The sequence below is a fragment of the Oncorhynchus kisutch genome, linkage group LG5 (genome assembly GCF_002021735.2).
Source record: "Oncorhynchus kisutch isolate 150728-3 linkage group LG5, Okis_V2, whole genome shotgun sequence".
NCBI lineage: Eukaryota > Metazoa > Chordata > Actinopteri > Salmoniformes > Salmonidae > Oncorhynchus > Oncorhynchus kisutch.
This window is the reverse complement of record NC_034178.2, coordinates 31366088-31382263: the sequence shown is the minus strand read 5'-3', so window position 1 is coordinate 31382263 and position 16176 is coordinate 31366088. Positions and strand designations below refer to the sequence as shown.

At 40.1% G+C, this 16176-nt stretch overlaps 1 protein-coding gene across 1 annotated transcript; it reads left to right on the top strand.

Annotated features, from left to right (window-relative positions):
* Positions 1–889: 889 nt before the first annotated feature.
* On the top strand, positions 890–16022 carry znf362a (zinc finger protein 362a). Its single transcript, XM_020483030.2, has 9 exons — positions 890–1004; positions 4455–4518; positions 4903–5155; positions 5540–5665; positions 6961–7297; positions 7411–7635; positions 9359–9437; positions 13529–13687; positions 13924–16022. Exons 2-9 carry the CDS (start codon positions 4456–4458, stop codon positions 14038–14040), a joined length of 1359 nt encoding a protein of 452 aa, XP_020338619.1. The 5' UTR covers positions 890–1004; position 4455; the 3' UTR covers positions 14041–16022.
* The last annotated feature ends 154 nt before the right edge of the window (positions 16023–16176 follow it).

Here is a 16176-nt window from a genome sequence, read left to right as displayed (position 1 = left end):
TCAAATGTACTTGCTACGATTGTGATATGTTGTTGTCTCACCTAGCTATCTGGATAAGAGCGTCTGCTAAATGACTAGAATGTCAAATGTTATGGAATGAAAAGTGGCTAAATGTATCATGGTTTACCAACAAACTGATTAAATCACACAACTAATGGTTATTACATGGTAATGCATTATATTTATGCCTGTTCAAAATGTATAGCCTTTTTTATTGTAGTATATTTATTATTGTTTCAGGGTATAACCAAATATTCTGCTTTGCGACATAGGGGCTACATGGGCAGTAATTTAACGGAGACCCCACCCTGTTTTTGAACCCTGGCCTCATCCTCAAATTCTTTAGAGTTGAGAAGTAGTGAAGACACTAGTTGAAGACACTATGTGAGCGTGAGAGCGTATTACTATGAGGATGTTTGATACCCAGTGGTGTAAAGTACTTTAAAGTATTTTTACTTAAGTACTACTTAAGTAGTTTTTGGGGGGTATCTGTACTTTACTATTTATAATTTTGACAACTTCTACTTCACTACATATTCCTAAAGAAAATAATTATACTTTTTACTTCATACATTTTCACTAACACCCAAAAGTACTTTGGGTGGACAAAGTGACAGGAAAATGGTCCAATTCACACACTTATCAAGAGAACATCCATGGTCATCCCTCACGTAAAGCAGTTGAGAAATGATGATGCCTTGATATTATGGTGCAGACAGTTGACAGCCTGTCAAACAAAAAACTGTCACCAATTATGTCACTACAATGAGGCATATCCTAAACCAAGTTTATATCGCAGCAATTATGTCAATTCTGAATATCTTTAGGCCTATTTTGTAGTTTTTATATTTCCAAAATCTGCTTCAGTGAAAGCAAATCCTCGCCTGCAGCACCCAGAAGTGAACAGTAGGCGACCCGGAAGGTCTGAACTCCGACTGAAGGCAAGCAAAAGGAACATCTTATTATTTTATAAAATATCATTAAATCTACCATCGAGGTGTCAGGTTTGTATACATTTTTTCTCCTCTCTTGTGTGCAAATTTAAAAACGTTCGGCTGCATTGCTATTTTGAAAGCAGTTATCGCTACCATTTGAGTCGTCAAAAAGTTCAAATAAAAAAATACTAGCCATTACCAGAGCATATTTGAAAAGGACAACGTTCTAGTCATATTATGCATAGCACACGGAAATGCGGCAGATGAGATGCAGTTATGCTACTATTCTGGAACTAAATGATGGATTTGCATAGCGAGAGAACCCAGTTGTCCATAACGCATTGCATTTTGCAAGGCATGATTGTTGTAGGAAGTGTCTCGTTTTTTTTCTTCTTCCTCGAGCCGGGCTATTCAAACCTGCAAATCTAAGTAAACAATCATCCGAACACTTACGCTAATGCAAAGAAATGGATTACAAATGTGCATGCATCGAGACACGTTTACTTTTTTTAGGCGAATTAGTACTGTACATTTGGGATCTGCAGAATATGGCGTCCAGTCCTTATAAAAAATAAGACAGGCTGCCATTTTTGTTTTCCTTTTGTCTGAATTCTTTAAATAAAACTGTCTGAGAATGTGGGAGAGGCTGTGGAGCGAGGCACCAGGGGGGATCAGAGTTGCTCTGCAGTCAAAATGATCTTTATATGATGTGTTTTTAGTTCTAAAGGTTTTTATTTTATTTTTGATCTGCAAATAGACGTAGACGTCCAGATAGAATAAGGAAAAGTTAAGTAGGCTAACTTTTGTTTTTAGTTCACAAGTCTAGACCAGCCTCAAGTGATTTGTCTACCCTTGTTATAGGCTGATAATTGAGTACTCATTTATTTTCTGTTTTAAGATAATGATTTATAGAGCAAATAATAGCCTATAGTATTCGTATTGCAAATATGACGTTGGGCTAATGTTGCACGATTGACAAGAGGCTGACTATCTAATTTGCCGCTAATTGCCTGAAGATGGATAACCTGCAGCCTAATATTTTTAATTTCCTTAAACACGACTAGCCTATACATTTCATTTGATGGGTTACAGTAATTTAAAAAATCATACATCTGACTGGCTAGAAAGCAATAGACACCATTTTGAGAAACAGCAGTATTTGGGTTTTTATTGCGTAGGGGCATGACACAGAACGATAAAATCACTGATATCGGTTCAAATTTACTTAAATCTGCGGACACATTTCAGATAGCGGTTCTCACCACAGATGTTTTCAGCATGCAGCTATTTCTGCCGTGACTCAAATAGTTTAGGTGGTTCACTGTCTGTAGTTTAGGTGGCTATTTCACTGTCTGTAACAACTAATGCAAAATAGTGTAGTATTTCAATTGAAGACTTGATTCCTCAATACAATTGAAATTTGATTCAATATTGTATACTGTCACAAATGTGGGTAAAATTCTTGTTGTTGTTATTAAAATGTAATGTTGCTCTTCTTGAATAGCAACTTGAGCACTACTTATACATAATGGAAATCGAGCCATGTTTGCATGTGGGAAGGTAATGGGATACATTTGCTCCTTTGTTAAACATTTTTGCAGTGGTCTACTCTTTGATGGTTGGCACATTTTACAGAGTGTGGCTTCAATCGGAATTAGGCATCATGGGGATGTCAAGGGGCTCAGTCAATAACAAGAGTGAAGTGTGTTCATTTCCCAACATTGATCCTGGGGACCCAAAGTGTAGAACTGTGTTGGATTTTACTCCAGCTGAGTATCAATAAGAAACATAGTTAGTATATCAGATTAGCAACCTATTATCACCTATTCTCTCTGCAGCTTTAGTTACGTGGAAGAGTTAAGATTTAATCTATTTGATTGTCTTGCTAATGGGGGTAATTGATTTAGATTGAAACCTGCACACAGAACATTCCGGGCACTTGACTCTTTTTTTATAGATCTTGCAGCTGGACCTGATCCAAGGCTTGATTCTCAACCATGTCCATGTTATCCCTGAAATAACCTTTTAAAAGAAGTCTGTCAGTTTAGTGTCGAGTTAAATGTGATTGATTTATTGAAAACAGTATACAGTCTTGGTTCTAGGGGTTGCCATGGCATAGACAGATTTTTTTCCCCCTGTTTGATTGTTGATTATGGCAGTAATACATTTGTAGGCGTTTCAGCCTCCGTCGGACAGGATGCTCTACGCTCCATCTCGAATACACAAAGGACTCTACTTTGACACTTTCCTCTGTTGCCTATGAAGATGTGTTGTTATTATCACCAACATCAAACATGGCATATCAAAGACAGAGACAGCCGTCATATGGGGGAGATGATCAACTCTCTACCTATATTCCGCTCTTGCCCAGGAGACTCAGAGTGCCTCCAGGAAGTGAAATGGACACCCTGTCGGCATGATTAGGGAAATATTTTCTGGGTTTTTGTTCATACGGCTGGACGTATCATTTTAGTTTCTTTTGGCTGATGCAAGTGGACTGTGTTACGCTGCTGCTAAGTCAAACAGACTTTAGAATGGTGGACTGTGCCAAAACACACAATGCATTATGTCATATAAAGAAATGAATAAGGCTTGAAAAGAGAAGCGATGGAAAGAAAGCCCACAGATCGCAGACATCTATGAGAGAGCAGCAGGCTCTACCATGGGACAAAGAGCAGCAATGCCACTTGCCCCAAATTCTTCCAAATGTGACTTTTTCATAGAGAGATTGGAGTAAAAGCCTGTTCAATGACATTCACTCTAAATTGATTCAGTGGAACGTCAGGGAGCAGGGATATAGGTTATTTTGTTCCCTATGAAAATATCAACAGTGGAGGCTGCAGAAATACCATCTATTTTCAAATGCCTCAACCATCAATGCAATTCTATCTTTAATCACAAAATGGTATAGGGAACTGCCAATATGACAAGTGTTTCTTAACAACCTATAGCTCCCATGTGATGTTATGGTTTTTATTTGGGGAGATGCCCATCATGCAGTGTGACGGTTAGAGTGTCTGCTGATGGAGAGGGAGAATAAACAAGGCCTCATGGGTATTTCCCTTCCTAATGAGGGGATCCCTGTTGAGTCACACATTTTTTTTTTCTTTGAATAATTTCTTGCGGAATTGAATCCTCTGCAAATTCTCAGCTGTCTTGTGGGGCGACGGTCGGGAAGTTGTGACTCAGAAAAGTGTGATTATTAAGCTCTATACTTAGCTACAGTGCGTGTGGAACTGGAAACAACTTCCGTGGTGGACATGACGGAGGAAGAGGAGGGGAGAAAGTTAGAAAGTAGTTCCATTTACTTTGAATCGTGAGGCTAGAATACAATACATTAACTACATACGTCTATTGCAAGAAGTCTATTGGAGATTCAGCAACTATTTATGAACTCATTAAAGTGCTGCAAGCATTTGAATGAATTGTGAGGCTGAATTAGCTGTGTTGTTGTTGTCATATCTATTTATATGGACAGTGTGCAGAAGGTAGTATTTACATCTGGCTTGTTCGTCACAGGATGGCTGAACCTCGTTTTAATAATCCCTACTTCTGGCCCCCACCACCCAACATGCCTGGCCAGGTGAGTACTGATTGTCTAAGACTCTACCCTCACATTCAACAACAGGGTAGTTAGTATAAAAGAGGATGGTGATGGCAGACAGTAGACTGTGAAGATTGTCAATTATTATTCTCGGTGATGTAACATTGAGACCCATGAGCAGTGAAAGGTATTTTGCCCGCTTGATTGTCATGCAAATGTCCATGTAAAATATGCACTATTTTTTACGACTCACTTGAAGAGAGGACATAGATTACTGTTAATGTGCTTAGGGTACATTGTTGAGTTATTTTCCTGTGAGTCCATTGGAGGGAGCCAAAGCAGAACAAATGAATGTAAGCCCACACAGACGTTAACTAAGGACTGTTCTTCTGTCTCTGTGTGTTGTTGTCTCCCTCCTGTCAGCTGGATAACCTTGTGTTGATCAACAAGATCAAGGAACAGCTGATGGCTGAGAAGATCAGACCGCCCCACCTGCCGTCTTCCACAGTTCCCTCCCAACAGCAACTGCTGGGGAATCCTACACAGACAGAAGGTGGGCAGCATGTCCAGATGTCAGTTGAGAAACTGCAGCAGATGCAACAAGAACTCCATGCCCACAGCCCGTCCCATCCAGACATTGCCCTGCACGCCCGGCCAGCCTCCAGCTCTGTTGCAGGTACCCTGACCGCCTCCCACCTGCCTTCACCAGGCCAGCCTCCACTGTCCATTGACCACCACCACCACTCACACACTTCTATTCTCAGAGGCGGTTCAAATCAGAATGCGTCTCTACTGTATGTCTTGTGATCACACCCCCTCCCATCCTCCTCAATCTCATCAAGTGATAGGCACACATCCCCTCACTTTTTATAAATACTTTTTGTGTCACTTGTAATTACTGTAATAGGCCTACTTATAATCTTTTTCTATCGTTGATAGATGGATGGGGAAAATACTTGTTGAGCCTTGTATGAGCCAGGCTTTATATTTCCTGTTAATTTTCTATGGTAAGAGGTTTTTTTTGTGTAAATTCTGTGAATTTTCTGCACATCTCTAACAGGACGTATTCTTGGTGATGTAAACTTTAATCTGGATGATAAAACAGCTATAAAAGCTAGAGGATTGTGGGAAGACTGGCATTTGCGTCAAATCATAGACCAACCCTCTAGAACGAACCACCTGTCAGGTAATCACATGATTTTTTGACACAGTAATGCCCGTCTGGCACATAGGAGAGACTGGGGTTAGTTCAGCCAAAGGGGTAAGTTGAGCCATGCTTGTTTCTAGGAAACCATACACAAAATGTCTCATTTGACCAAGGTCATCATTTCATGGAGTCTGTGAAGGAAGAAAACCACATGGAAAAAGTGTTAAGCAAGTTAGATTAAAAAAAAAAGATTTTCACCATGTCAAATTCATTTATTGTGTTAAGAGGTTTCATGATGCTTCTATCTAAACCAAAGTAGGTCATTTAAAAATAGTTCTATACATCAGTTGGGGTTCTCTATAAGCTACAATATGAGGTCCTAAACCTAGCATTGAAAGTACATCCTTGTAACTGTGTGGGCTAATATAGTCAAAATGTTTGCCTTGGGGTAAGTTCAGCCAATGGCCATGGGGTTAGTTGGTTGAGCCAATGGCAAGTTGAGCAAATTGAAGCGTTTTCTTCCCAGGTGTAATGCAAGGCATATGAGGTAACAACAGGGCCTGGCCTGTGTTAGGTGTTAAAAAAAAGTACAATATGTTTGTTAGGTGTTAAGCAAATGTTAAAATGTGCTTAAAATGATTTAAAGCCCTCAAAAATAGCTTAGAATGATTAAAAGGCAAAAAAAAAAAGTTCTTGTGATTAATTGTGTTTGGGAAATAAAGATAGACATGTTTTTAAGAAGGTAGTGGTAATATTTCATTCATTACAGAAATTGTAGGCATCTTTACTTACCCTGTCCCCCATCCGGAGTAATTCGTGCAAACATACCACTTTTTTTAGACAAGCTATGTTTTCATGAATTCAGATTATTTACAGGGATACACAACACCCTAAAATATATGTAGATATCTTTGTTAGAAATAATACTATATTTCCCTTGATGGAGTGATGCTGAATGTAAAAAATGGCTCAACTTACCCAACTCTCCCCCACACGGAAAGAGAGGCAGACTTCCATAGCCCATTCCAAGATTCCTGTACTGTTGGCCTTTAGACTAATCCAGGCCTCTCAAAATGTGACAGGACTTTTGGCGTATCAACGTGATTTCAAACTACTTCAGCCAACAACTAGGCACAAAGAGTTCTCCTATGTTGAGCGAATAACTAAAAAGGAACATGTCAATAGTTAATTTTGAGCATTGTCTCTGAAAAAGTATGCACAATTTTAAGAAGTATACATGTAACTGACTGTATTCTTCTGTTGGAGATTAGTCATTACATAATTATGTAGTGATTATTTAGTTTGTGAGTCATTTTTACCTCTTGACTTGCCAGGTCTGCCACTTTCCTCTCGAATGGGCAACCATAACACCTCAGAGGCCGTCACTCTGACCACACCCACCTCCAATAGTCTGAGCCGACTAGGCGGAGCCCCCTCACCACATCATGTCCTCTCAGGCTTGGCCAGTGGCCCTGGGATGGAGCAAATCAAAAGTAACGGAGGCCTTGCTGGACTGCTGGGGCCCCCTCCCAAGATGGAGGGGCGAGGCCGTAAGAAGATAAAAGCTGAGAATGGTGGTGGCTCTCTGTTGGTGGTGCCTTACCCCATCCTAGCCTCAGGCAACGACCAATCCTGCCACACCATCACCCCCAAACAGGGCAAATGCTACAGGCATGAGCACACATGAACCTTTTACAGACTGCTACATGTTGATTATCTTCCAAATGTCTTACTGTCATATTGATTGCTTCCGGTGTCTTCCATGTGTGTGTTGTTTTGCGCAGGTGTAAATCGTGCCCGCTGACCTTCTTCTCCAAGTCAGACATGCAGATCCACTCCAAGTCCCACACAGAGGCCAAGCCTCACAAGTGTCCTCACTGCTCCAAATCCTTCGCCAACGCATCCTACCTGGCCCAGCACCTCCGCATACACCTGGGCGTCAAACCTTATCACTGCTCCTACTGCGAGAAATGCTTCCGCCAGCTCTCCCACCTGCAGCAGCACACCAGGTCAAATCATGGACTAATTTGATAATCAAATACTGTTTTCATGTACTCACCAACTAGGTTCTATAGTGTAGTGATGATGATGATGATGTATCTTTCCCAGAACCCCAAAGTCATGTGTGTACTACGCTTTTAAAGTGTATTTACAGTAGTGTTAATTATTTGCCTTCATAGATTATACATTTAAAAAAAAAAATATATATATATATATATATTTTTATTTTATTTTATTTATTTATTTATTTATTTAGCAAGGCAAGTCAGTTAAGAACAAATTCTTATTTTCAATGACGGCCAATGAACATTGGGTTAACAGCCTTGTTCAGGGGCAGAACGACAAAGTTTTACCTTGTTAGCCCGGGGAGTCGATCTAGCAACCTTTCGGTTACTAGTCCAACGCTCTAACCACTCGGCTACCTGCCACCCCTCTGTGTTTTTAATATACACTGAGTTTGCAAAACATTAAAAACACCTTCCTACTATTGAGTTGCACCCCCCCCCCCCCCCCCCAGTTGGAGTTGAGTGTGAAAAACCCAGCAGTCTTGCAGTTCTAGATTAAGAAAACGGTGCACCTAGCACCTACTAACATACCCCGTTCAAAGGCACTTAAATCTTTTCTCTTGCCCATTCACCCTCTTAATGGCACACATACACAATACACGTCTCAATTGTTTCAAGGCATAAAAATCATTCTTTAACCTGCCTTCTCCCCTTCATCTAAACTGATTGAAGTGGATTTAACAAGAGATCATAGCTTTCACCTGGATTCACCTGGTCAGTCTGTCATGGAAAGAGCAGGTGTTCTTAATGTTTTGCACACTCAGTGTATACAGATGAAGTCGGAAGTTTACATACATTTTAGCCAAATGTAAACTCTGTTTTTCACAATTCCTGACATTTAATCCTTGTAAAAATCCCCTGTCTTAAGTCAGTTAGGATCACCACTGTATTTTAAGAATGTGAAATGTCAGAATAATAGTAGAGAGAATTATTTATTTCAGCTTTTATTTCTTTCATCACATTCCCAGTGGGTCAGAAGTTTACATACCTTCAATTTAGTATTTGGTAGCATTGCCTTTAAATTGTTTAACTTGGGCCAAACGTTTTGGGTAGCCTTCCACAAGCTTCCCACAATAAGTTGGGTGAATTTTGGCTCATTCCTCCTGACAGAGCTGGCGTAACTGAGTCAGGTTTGTAGGCCTATAGAGTACCCGTTTTTCAGTTCTGCCCACAAATTTACTATAGGATTGAGGTCAGGGCTTTGTGATGGCCACTCCAATACCTTGACTTTGTTATCCTTGAGCCATTTTGCCACATCTCTGGAAGTGTATAGAAACTTCTGACCCACTGGAATTGTGATACAGTGAATTACAAGTGAAATAATCTGTCTGTAAACAATTGTTGGGAAAATGACTTGTGTCATGCACAAAGTAGATGTCCTAACCGAATTGCCAAAACTATAGTTTGATAACAAGAAACTTGTGGAGTGGTTGAAAAAGGAGTTTTAATGACTCCAACCTAAGTGTATGTAAACTTCCAACTTCAACTGTATATATTAAGATATTTTCTGACTTTATTGAACCGACAGAGAGGCTTTACCGTAGGGAAAGAGAGTGGGGTTGTGTCAAAGGGCAGTAGGCCAGATTTTTTCCTTTGTCGACACTGTAGACACCGGTGCCGGATGCTGCAGCTTCATTAAATCTCCTCTTTACTATATATTTTACAGGATTCACACTGGAGATCGGCCCTATAAATGTGCCCATCCAGGTTGTGAAAAAGCCTTCACTCAGCTCTCCAATCTGCAGGTATGAACTGGACTGGGTTTTCAGTTAACTTCATGCTTGGTCTTTTAACCACATCCTGGTCTTTTAACCACACCTCTTGCTCCCCGGGCCACAAAATTTCCATCAACCTACACACACACATCAAACCTGTTCTTGTTTTCAGTCAGTCAACTTCTGTAAAATGTACTATGGGGAAGTCACGCTATTGTGACTTCGGTTGAAGGACCTACAATTACGCCTGACAAATCCGATAAGCGTAAGGCTTTATTCCTTCAGTTACACCGCTCTTCACCTCGGTGGGAACAGAAACAATTTTAGCATGAATCACACTACTAAAATAGAGAATTGGAACAAATTTAATTTGACACATACCCCGAATGCAACAGGTGTAGACTTTACAGTGAAATGTTTACTTACGAGCCCTTTCCCAACAATGCAGAGTTAAAAAAGTAAGAACATTTAGCAAAATAAGTAAATAGAAACACATAAAATAACAATAACGAGACTATATACAGTGCCTTGCGAAAGTATTCGGCCCCCTTGAACTTTGTGACCTTTTGCCACATTTCAGGCTTCAAACATAAAGATATAAAACTGTATTTTTTTGTGAAGAATCAACAACAAGTGGGACACAATCATGAAGTGGAACGACATTTATTGGATATTTCAAACTTTTTTAACAAATCAAAAACTGAAAAATTGGGCGTGCAAAATTATTCAGCCCCTTTACTTTCAGTGCAGCAAACTCTCTCCAGAAGTTCAGTGAGGATCTCTGAATGATCCAATGTTGACCTAAATGACTAATAATGCTAAATACAATCCACCTGTGTGTAATCAAGTCTCCGTATAAATGCACCTGCGCTGTGATAGTCTCAGAGGTCCGTTAAAAGCGCAGAGAGAATCATGAAGAACAAGGAACACACCAGGCAGGTCCGAGATACTGTTGTGAAGAAGTTTAAAGCCGGATTTGGATACAAAAAGATTTCCCAAGCTTTAAACATCCCAAGGAGCACTGTGCAAGCGATAATATTGAAATGGAAGGAGTATCAGACCACTGCAAATCTACCAAGACCTGGCCGTCCCTCTAAACTTTCAGCTCATACAAGGAGAAGACTGATCAGAGATGCAGCCAAGAGGCCCATGATCACTCTGGATGAACTGCAGAGGTCTACAGCTGAGGTGGGAGACTCTGTCCATAGGACAACAATCAGTCGTATATTGCACAAATCTGGCCTTTATGGAAGAGTGGCAAGAAGAAAGCCATTTCTTAAAGATATCCATAAAAAGTGTCGTTTAAAGTTTGCCACAAGCCACCTGGGAGACACACCAAACATGTGGAAGAAGGTGCTCTGGTCAGTTGAAACCAAAATTGAACTTTTTGGCAACAATGCAAAATGTTATGTTTGACGTAAAAGCAACACAGCTCATCACCCTGAACACACCATCCCCACTGTCAAACATGGTGGTGGCAGCATCATGGTTTGGGCCTGCTTTTCTTCAGCAGGGACAGGGAAGATGGTTAAAATTGATGGGAAGATGGATGGAGCCAAATACAGGACCATTCTGGAAGAAAACCTGATGGAGTCTGCAAAACACCTGAGACTGGGACGGAGATTTGTCTTCCAACAAGACAATGATCCAAAACATAAAGCAAAATCTACAATGGAATGGTTCAAAAATAAACATATCCAGGTGTTAGAATGGCCAAGTCAAAGTCCAGACCTGAATCCAATCGAGAATCTGTGGAAAGAACTGAAAACTGCTGTTCACATATGCTCTCCATCCAACCTCACTGAGCTCGAGCTGTTTTGCAAGGAGGAATGGGAAAAAATGTCAGTCTCTCGATGTGCAAAACTGATAGAGACATACCCCAAGCGACTTACAGCTGTAATCGCAGCAAAAGGTGGCGCTACAAAGTATTAACTTAAGGGGGCTGAATAATTTTGCACGCCCAATTTTTCAGTTTTTGATTTGTTAAAAAAGTTTGAAATATCCAATAAATGTCGTTCCACTTCATGATTGTGTCCCACTTGTTGTTGATTCTTCACAAAAAAATACAGTTTTATATCTTTATGTTTGAAGCCTGAAATGTGGCAAAAGGTCGCAAAGTTCAAGGGGGCCGAATACTTTCGCAAGGCACTGTACAAGGAGTACCGGTACTGAGTCAATGTGCAGAGGTATGAGGTAGTTGAGGTAATTGAAGTAGTATGTACAGTACCAGTCAAAGGTTTGGACACACCTACTCATTCAAGGGTTTTTCTTTATTTTCACTATCTTCTACATTGTAGAATAATAGTGAAGACATCAAAACTATGAAATAATACATATGGAATAATGTAGTAACCAAAAAGTGTTTTATATTTGAGATTCTTCAAAGTAGCCACCCTTTGTCTTGATGACAGCTTTGCACACTCCTGACATTCTCTCAACCAGCTTCATGAGGTAGTCACCTGGAATGCATTAACGGCCTTGTTAAAAGTTAATTTGTGGAATTTCTTTCCTTCTTAATGTGTTTGAGCCAATCAGTTGTGTTGTAACAAGGTTGGAGTGGTATTCAGAAGATAGCCCTATTTGGTAAAATACCAAGTCCATATTATAGCAAGAACAGCTCAAATAAGCAAATAGAAATGACAGTCTATCATTACTTTAAGACATGAAGGTAAATCAACAAGAAACAAGAACTTTGAAAGTTTCTTCAAGTGCAGTCGCAAAAACCATCAAGCACTATGATGAAACTAGCTCTCATGCGGACCACCACAGGAAAGGGAGACCCAGAGTTACCTCTGCTGCAGAGGATAAGTTCATTAGAGTTAACTGCACCTCAGATTGCAGCCCAAATAAATGGACCGCAGAGTGAAGGGAAAGCAGCCAACAAGTGCTCAGCATATGTGGGAACTCCTTTAAGACTGTTGGAAAAGCATTCCAGGTGAAGCTGGTTGAGAGAATGCCAAGAGTGTGCAAAGCTGTCATCAAGGCAAAGGGTGGCTACTTTGATGAAGTTTGTTTAACACTTTTTTGGTTACTACATGTTTCCATATGTGTTATTTCATAGTTTTGATGCCTTCACTATTATTCTACAATGTAGAAAATAGTAAAAAATAAAGAAAAAACAATGAGTAGGTGTGTCCAAACATTTGACTGGTACTGTATTCGGCTCTATTTACTCTCAGATTTGAAAATGCTAATTAGCATCAAAGTATACATCATGCAAAGACTACAAATTCATGCAAGCTCCTTCACGTCATCTCTAGCTGGCATGGGTATTTATGGGTATTATGACTCATACTGTAGTACTCTAGAGGATAAAATGGTGCTGCAGCCAGTTGGGCATCACCAAACACTTTTGTGAGGTTTAATCGATGTCACTGCTCCCAGTGTACATACAGCTGGGACAGGGGAAAGTACCTACAATGTACGCAATACCTAGACTGCCTGCATTTGGCAGCATCAGGTCTGGATGGTATCCCATCGGCCCTTTCATTTAGTATCTGTTGGGGTCAGCATGGGGCGTGATTATGTTTCCCCATAGTATGTTGTACCGAAGTTGACTGACTGAAAGGGAACGGAACGTTATGACGAATTACTTTTCGCTGAAGGAGGGAAGTTAGGTAAAACAACTGTTTGGCCCCGCACTGCCTATTCCTCGGCTTGGTAAAGAGTGGTATTCAATTGAAGGAATGAATCCGAGCCTCACACTTATCTCCTGTGGAAGGCGGGGCTTCCAGCGAGGAACGGATTGCATTGGCCTTGTCAGGCGGGATTGTAGATCCTTCAACCGAAGGATTTTGTCCCAGAGAAGGCAATAAAAACATATCAAATCCACATAGTCACAGACAACAATGCTATTCATTCTTCTTATATTTCACACACATGCTATTATACCTGAAAATATTGACAACCTTTGGAAAGAATTGTTATTTTATGTTTTGAGTTATTGGATTTTCAGCATGATTTTCCTCTATTCCCACCTCTCAGAATTCTGGTCAGATGCTGGCCGGAAGTTTGACAGGAAGTGCATTTGTAGCAAGATAAAGTTTCCCTACCCTGAAAGTCTAGATAGGTCTTTGAATCGTGTAATGTGATCACTATGTCCGTCTGTTTCCCTGCCTCAGTCTCATCAGAGACAGCACAACAAAGACAAGCCCTACAAGTGTCCGAACTGCTACCGTGCCTACTCGGACTCCGCCTCACTGCAGATCCACTTGTCTGCGCATGCCATCAAAAACGCCAAGGCCTACTGCTGCAGCATGTGTGGCAGAGCCTACACCTCAGTGAGTAGGCTATGCGGCAGCATGAGCTGATGTTTTCACAGGATGTGGGCAAACATCCTCAATGTCGTTAGCGACGGAGTCCTAGTGTTGTTTCTTAATTCTCAGTCAATATATAAATAGTATTGGTACTGTAGCTCATCGCTCTTTTAAAAATGACACTTTTGGGGAAGCATTCATACCTCGTTGTCTACTGAAGCTTGGCGTTAACTGAACCTTTCTTTGATGTTTGTCCTCAGGAGACCTACCTTATGAAGCACATGTCCAAACACACGGTGGTGGAACACCTGGTGAGCCATCACTCTCCACAGAGGACGGAGTCTCCCAGTATCCCCATACGTATCTCCCTCATCTGAGCACTTCGCCCTGACACCCTACCCTGACACCCTAACCCTGACACCCTACCCCTGACACCCTACCCCTGACACCCTAACCCTGACACCCTAATCCTGACACCCTACCCCTGACACCCTACCCCTAACACCCTACCCCTGACACCATACCCCTGACACCCTACCCTGACACCCTACCCCTGACACCCCTGTAAGGTCACACCCCTCCACTTAAGCGTAATCAATCCCAGATATTGGCTTTTATTTGTTTGTTTGTATACCCCATGTGGGTTTCAAAAATGGGTCAAACTGTATTTGTACCTTATCAAGAGGTAGACTTTTTTTTCTGTCATCTATATGGTGTGATTGGGTAATGTTTGGGACATCCAAAGATGATTTTACAGCACTTTCAGGCCTCATAGTATTGGCCCAAAAAGTTTTTAGTCTACTAAGACAATAAAAGGCATTGCTCCAGGCAGCTAAAAAGTTAACCATAGGTGTTATAATGCATTAAAGGACCACTCCTATGTTTTTCTATATTGTCCTTTTCTCTCTTTACGCTTTGCTAAAGTATATTTACATTGGGAACTTTACCTTCCTTTTGGTTAGGTCAACTAAATCATGTATCCAAGCATTTTTTTTTGCCACGCCTAATGTCAATGTTTGCATCACTTTTGTTACTTAAAAAGGAATTGTTCTCATGTAAGCTTTATAACGCTTAAGTATGTCTTTTAGACAACAATGCACACAAAAGGCTTTCAAAATGGAGGGCCATTACCTATGTTTTATTGTTGTAGTTTTCATCTTGTTAATATTATTGTCCATGGTATTAAAAAGGACACTGCTTATGGCAATCCTGAAAAGCACCAAAATATATTTAGAATCTGATGTTGGTATTTGTAGAAACTCAGCATGTAAGAGTCTAAATATTTTGGTGACGTATTGAAGAAATGTAGCACAAAGAATTGTCCATAATGGAACTGACATATTTGTTGGTTCAAGCCATTCCAGTACCTGACAGATTTTCAACAAGATTTGAATGGAGGCAGACAACTCATTTCAAATCGAAATGTATGAAATATCTTAACACACATTCCATTATATGTAACATTTCAATGTGACTCAATTGAACCCTCTACCATGTGTCATGCTGTGGTCAATTACATGCATGAGCTCTGCCTGTGTGCTACAAAGATTTGTTTGCCGGCGTTGATGAGAAAGGGGTCTCCTCATATTTCCTTTTATCTTACCTATGAAATAGGAAAGGAAAGTACAAATACGAGAATCCACAGGTTTGAAACCAAATGAATGTAATCCTTCTTAATTTGTATATTTTCCCCGTGTCTGCCAGTGATGGATATGGTGTGCTATCTGGTAGAAAATGGCAGAGCACATTACAAAATGTGATACCTCCTGGCCTTTCATTGGTTAACACCTGTGAAGCTCTTTGCGAAGAACAACATGTGCTGCCTCCTCACTGTCTCCTTTTCTATTGAGTGATTATTTGTACATATATTCTGCATCTATGTCCTGCAGGTTATTTTATGCCCTTTAATGTTTAAATTGAAAATGAGTAAATTCCTGTTTTGGGTGTCTCATGAAATATGTATAGATATCTTTATGTACAAAAAGACCTCCTTGTGTCTTGTAATCATTTTGCTCTCATGTCTAAATATGAATGATTAACATTTTTGTTAATTTTATACGCATTTAAGCCTTAACTTGTATCATTGTATTACATTTTATTTGTCCCATATTGATGCCTCTCTGTACCCAGTGTTTTATGCATTTTATTTCATAGCATGGAATATACTGTAAATAAACTATATTAACTGTTAATCCCTTTTCTATAGTAAATGATTATATAGGTCTAGCTATTATTACAAAAATCATTGTTTCATTTGTCATGCATTGTGGTACCATGTCCACATTACACACAGTCAAGACTTAAGAGTGAATTGACTTTGTGTAAGAATGAGCAAAAAAATAAAACTATTCAAATGTTCCAATAGTTTGGGATTGTTTTCATTGGCCAATATGTCCTTACATAATAATGTATCAATTATACTTCAAGACCTACATCAGCGTTTGATATCAACTGTTGTTCCTTGGCAAACATTCATTTCAAATAGGTATATGATGCTGGAGATACTTGACTTT

What these genes read in the sequence shown, in the direction of transcription:
- znf362a (XM_020483030.2), top strand. Translation starts at nt 4,456, where the DNA reads ATGGCTGAACCTCGTTTTAATAATCCCTACTTCTGGCCCCCACCACCC. An exon ending in AGCCTCCAGCTCTGTTGCAG is followed by an intron (nt 5,156 to 5,539) that starts GTACCCTGACCG and finishes CATCTCTAACAG; the next exon opens with GACGTATTCTTGGTGATGTA. An exon ending in CTCAGCTCTCCAATCTGCAG is followed by an intron (nt 9,438 to 13,528) that starts GTATGAACTGGA and finishes TCCCTGCCTCAG; the next exon opens with TCTCATCAGAGACAGCACAA.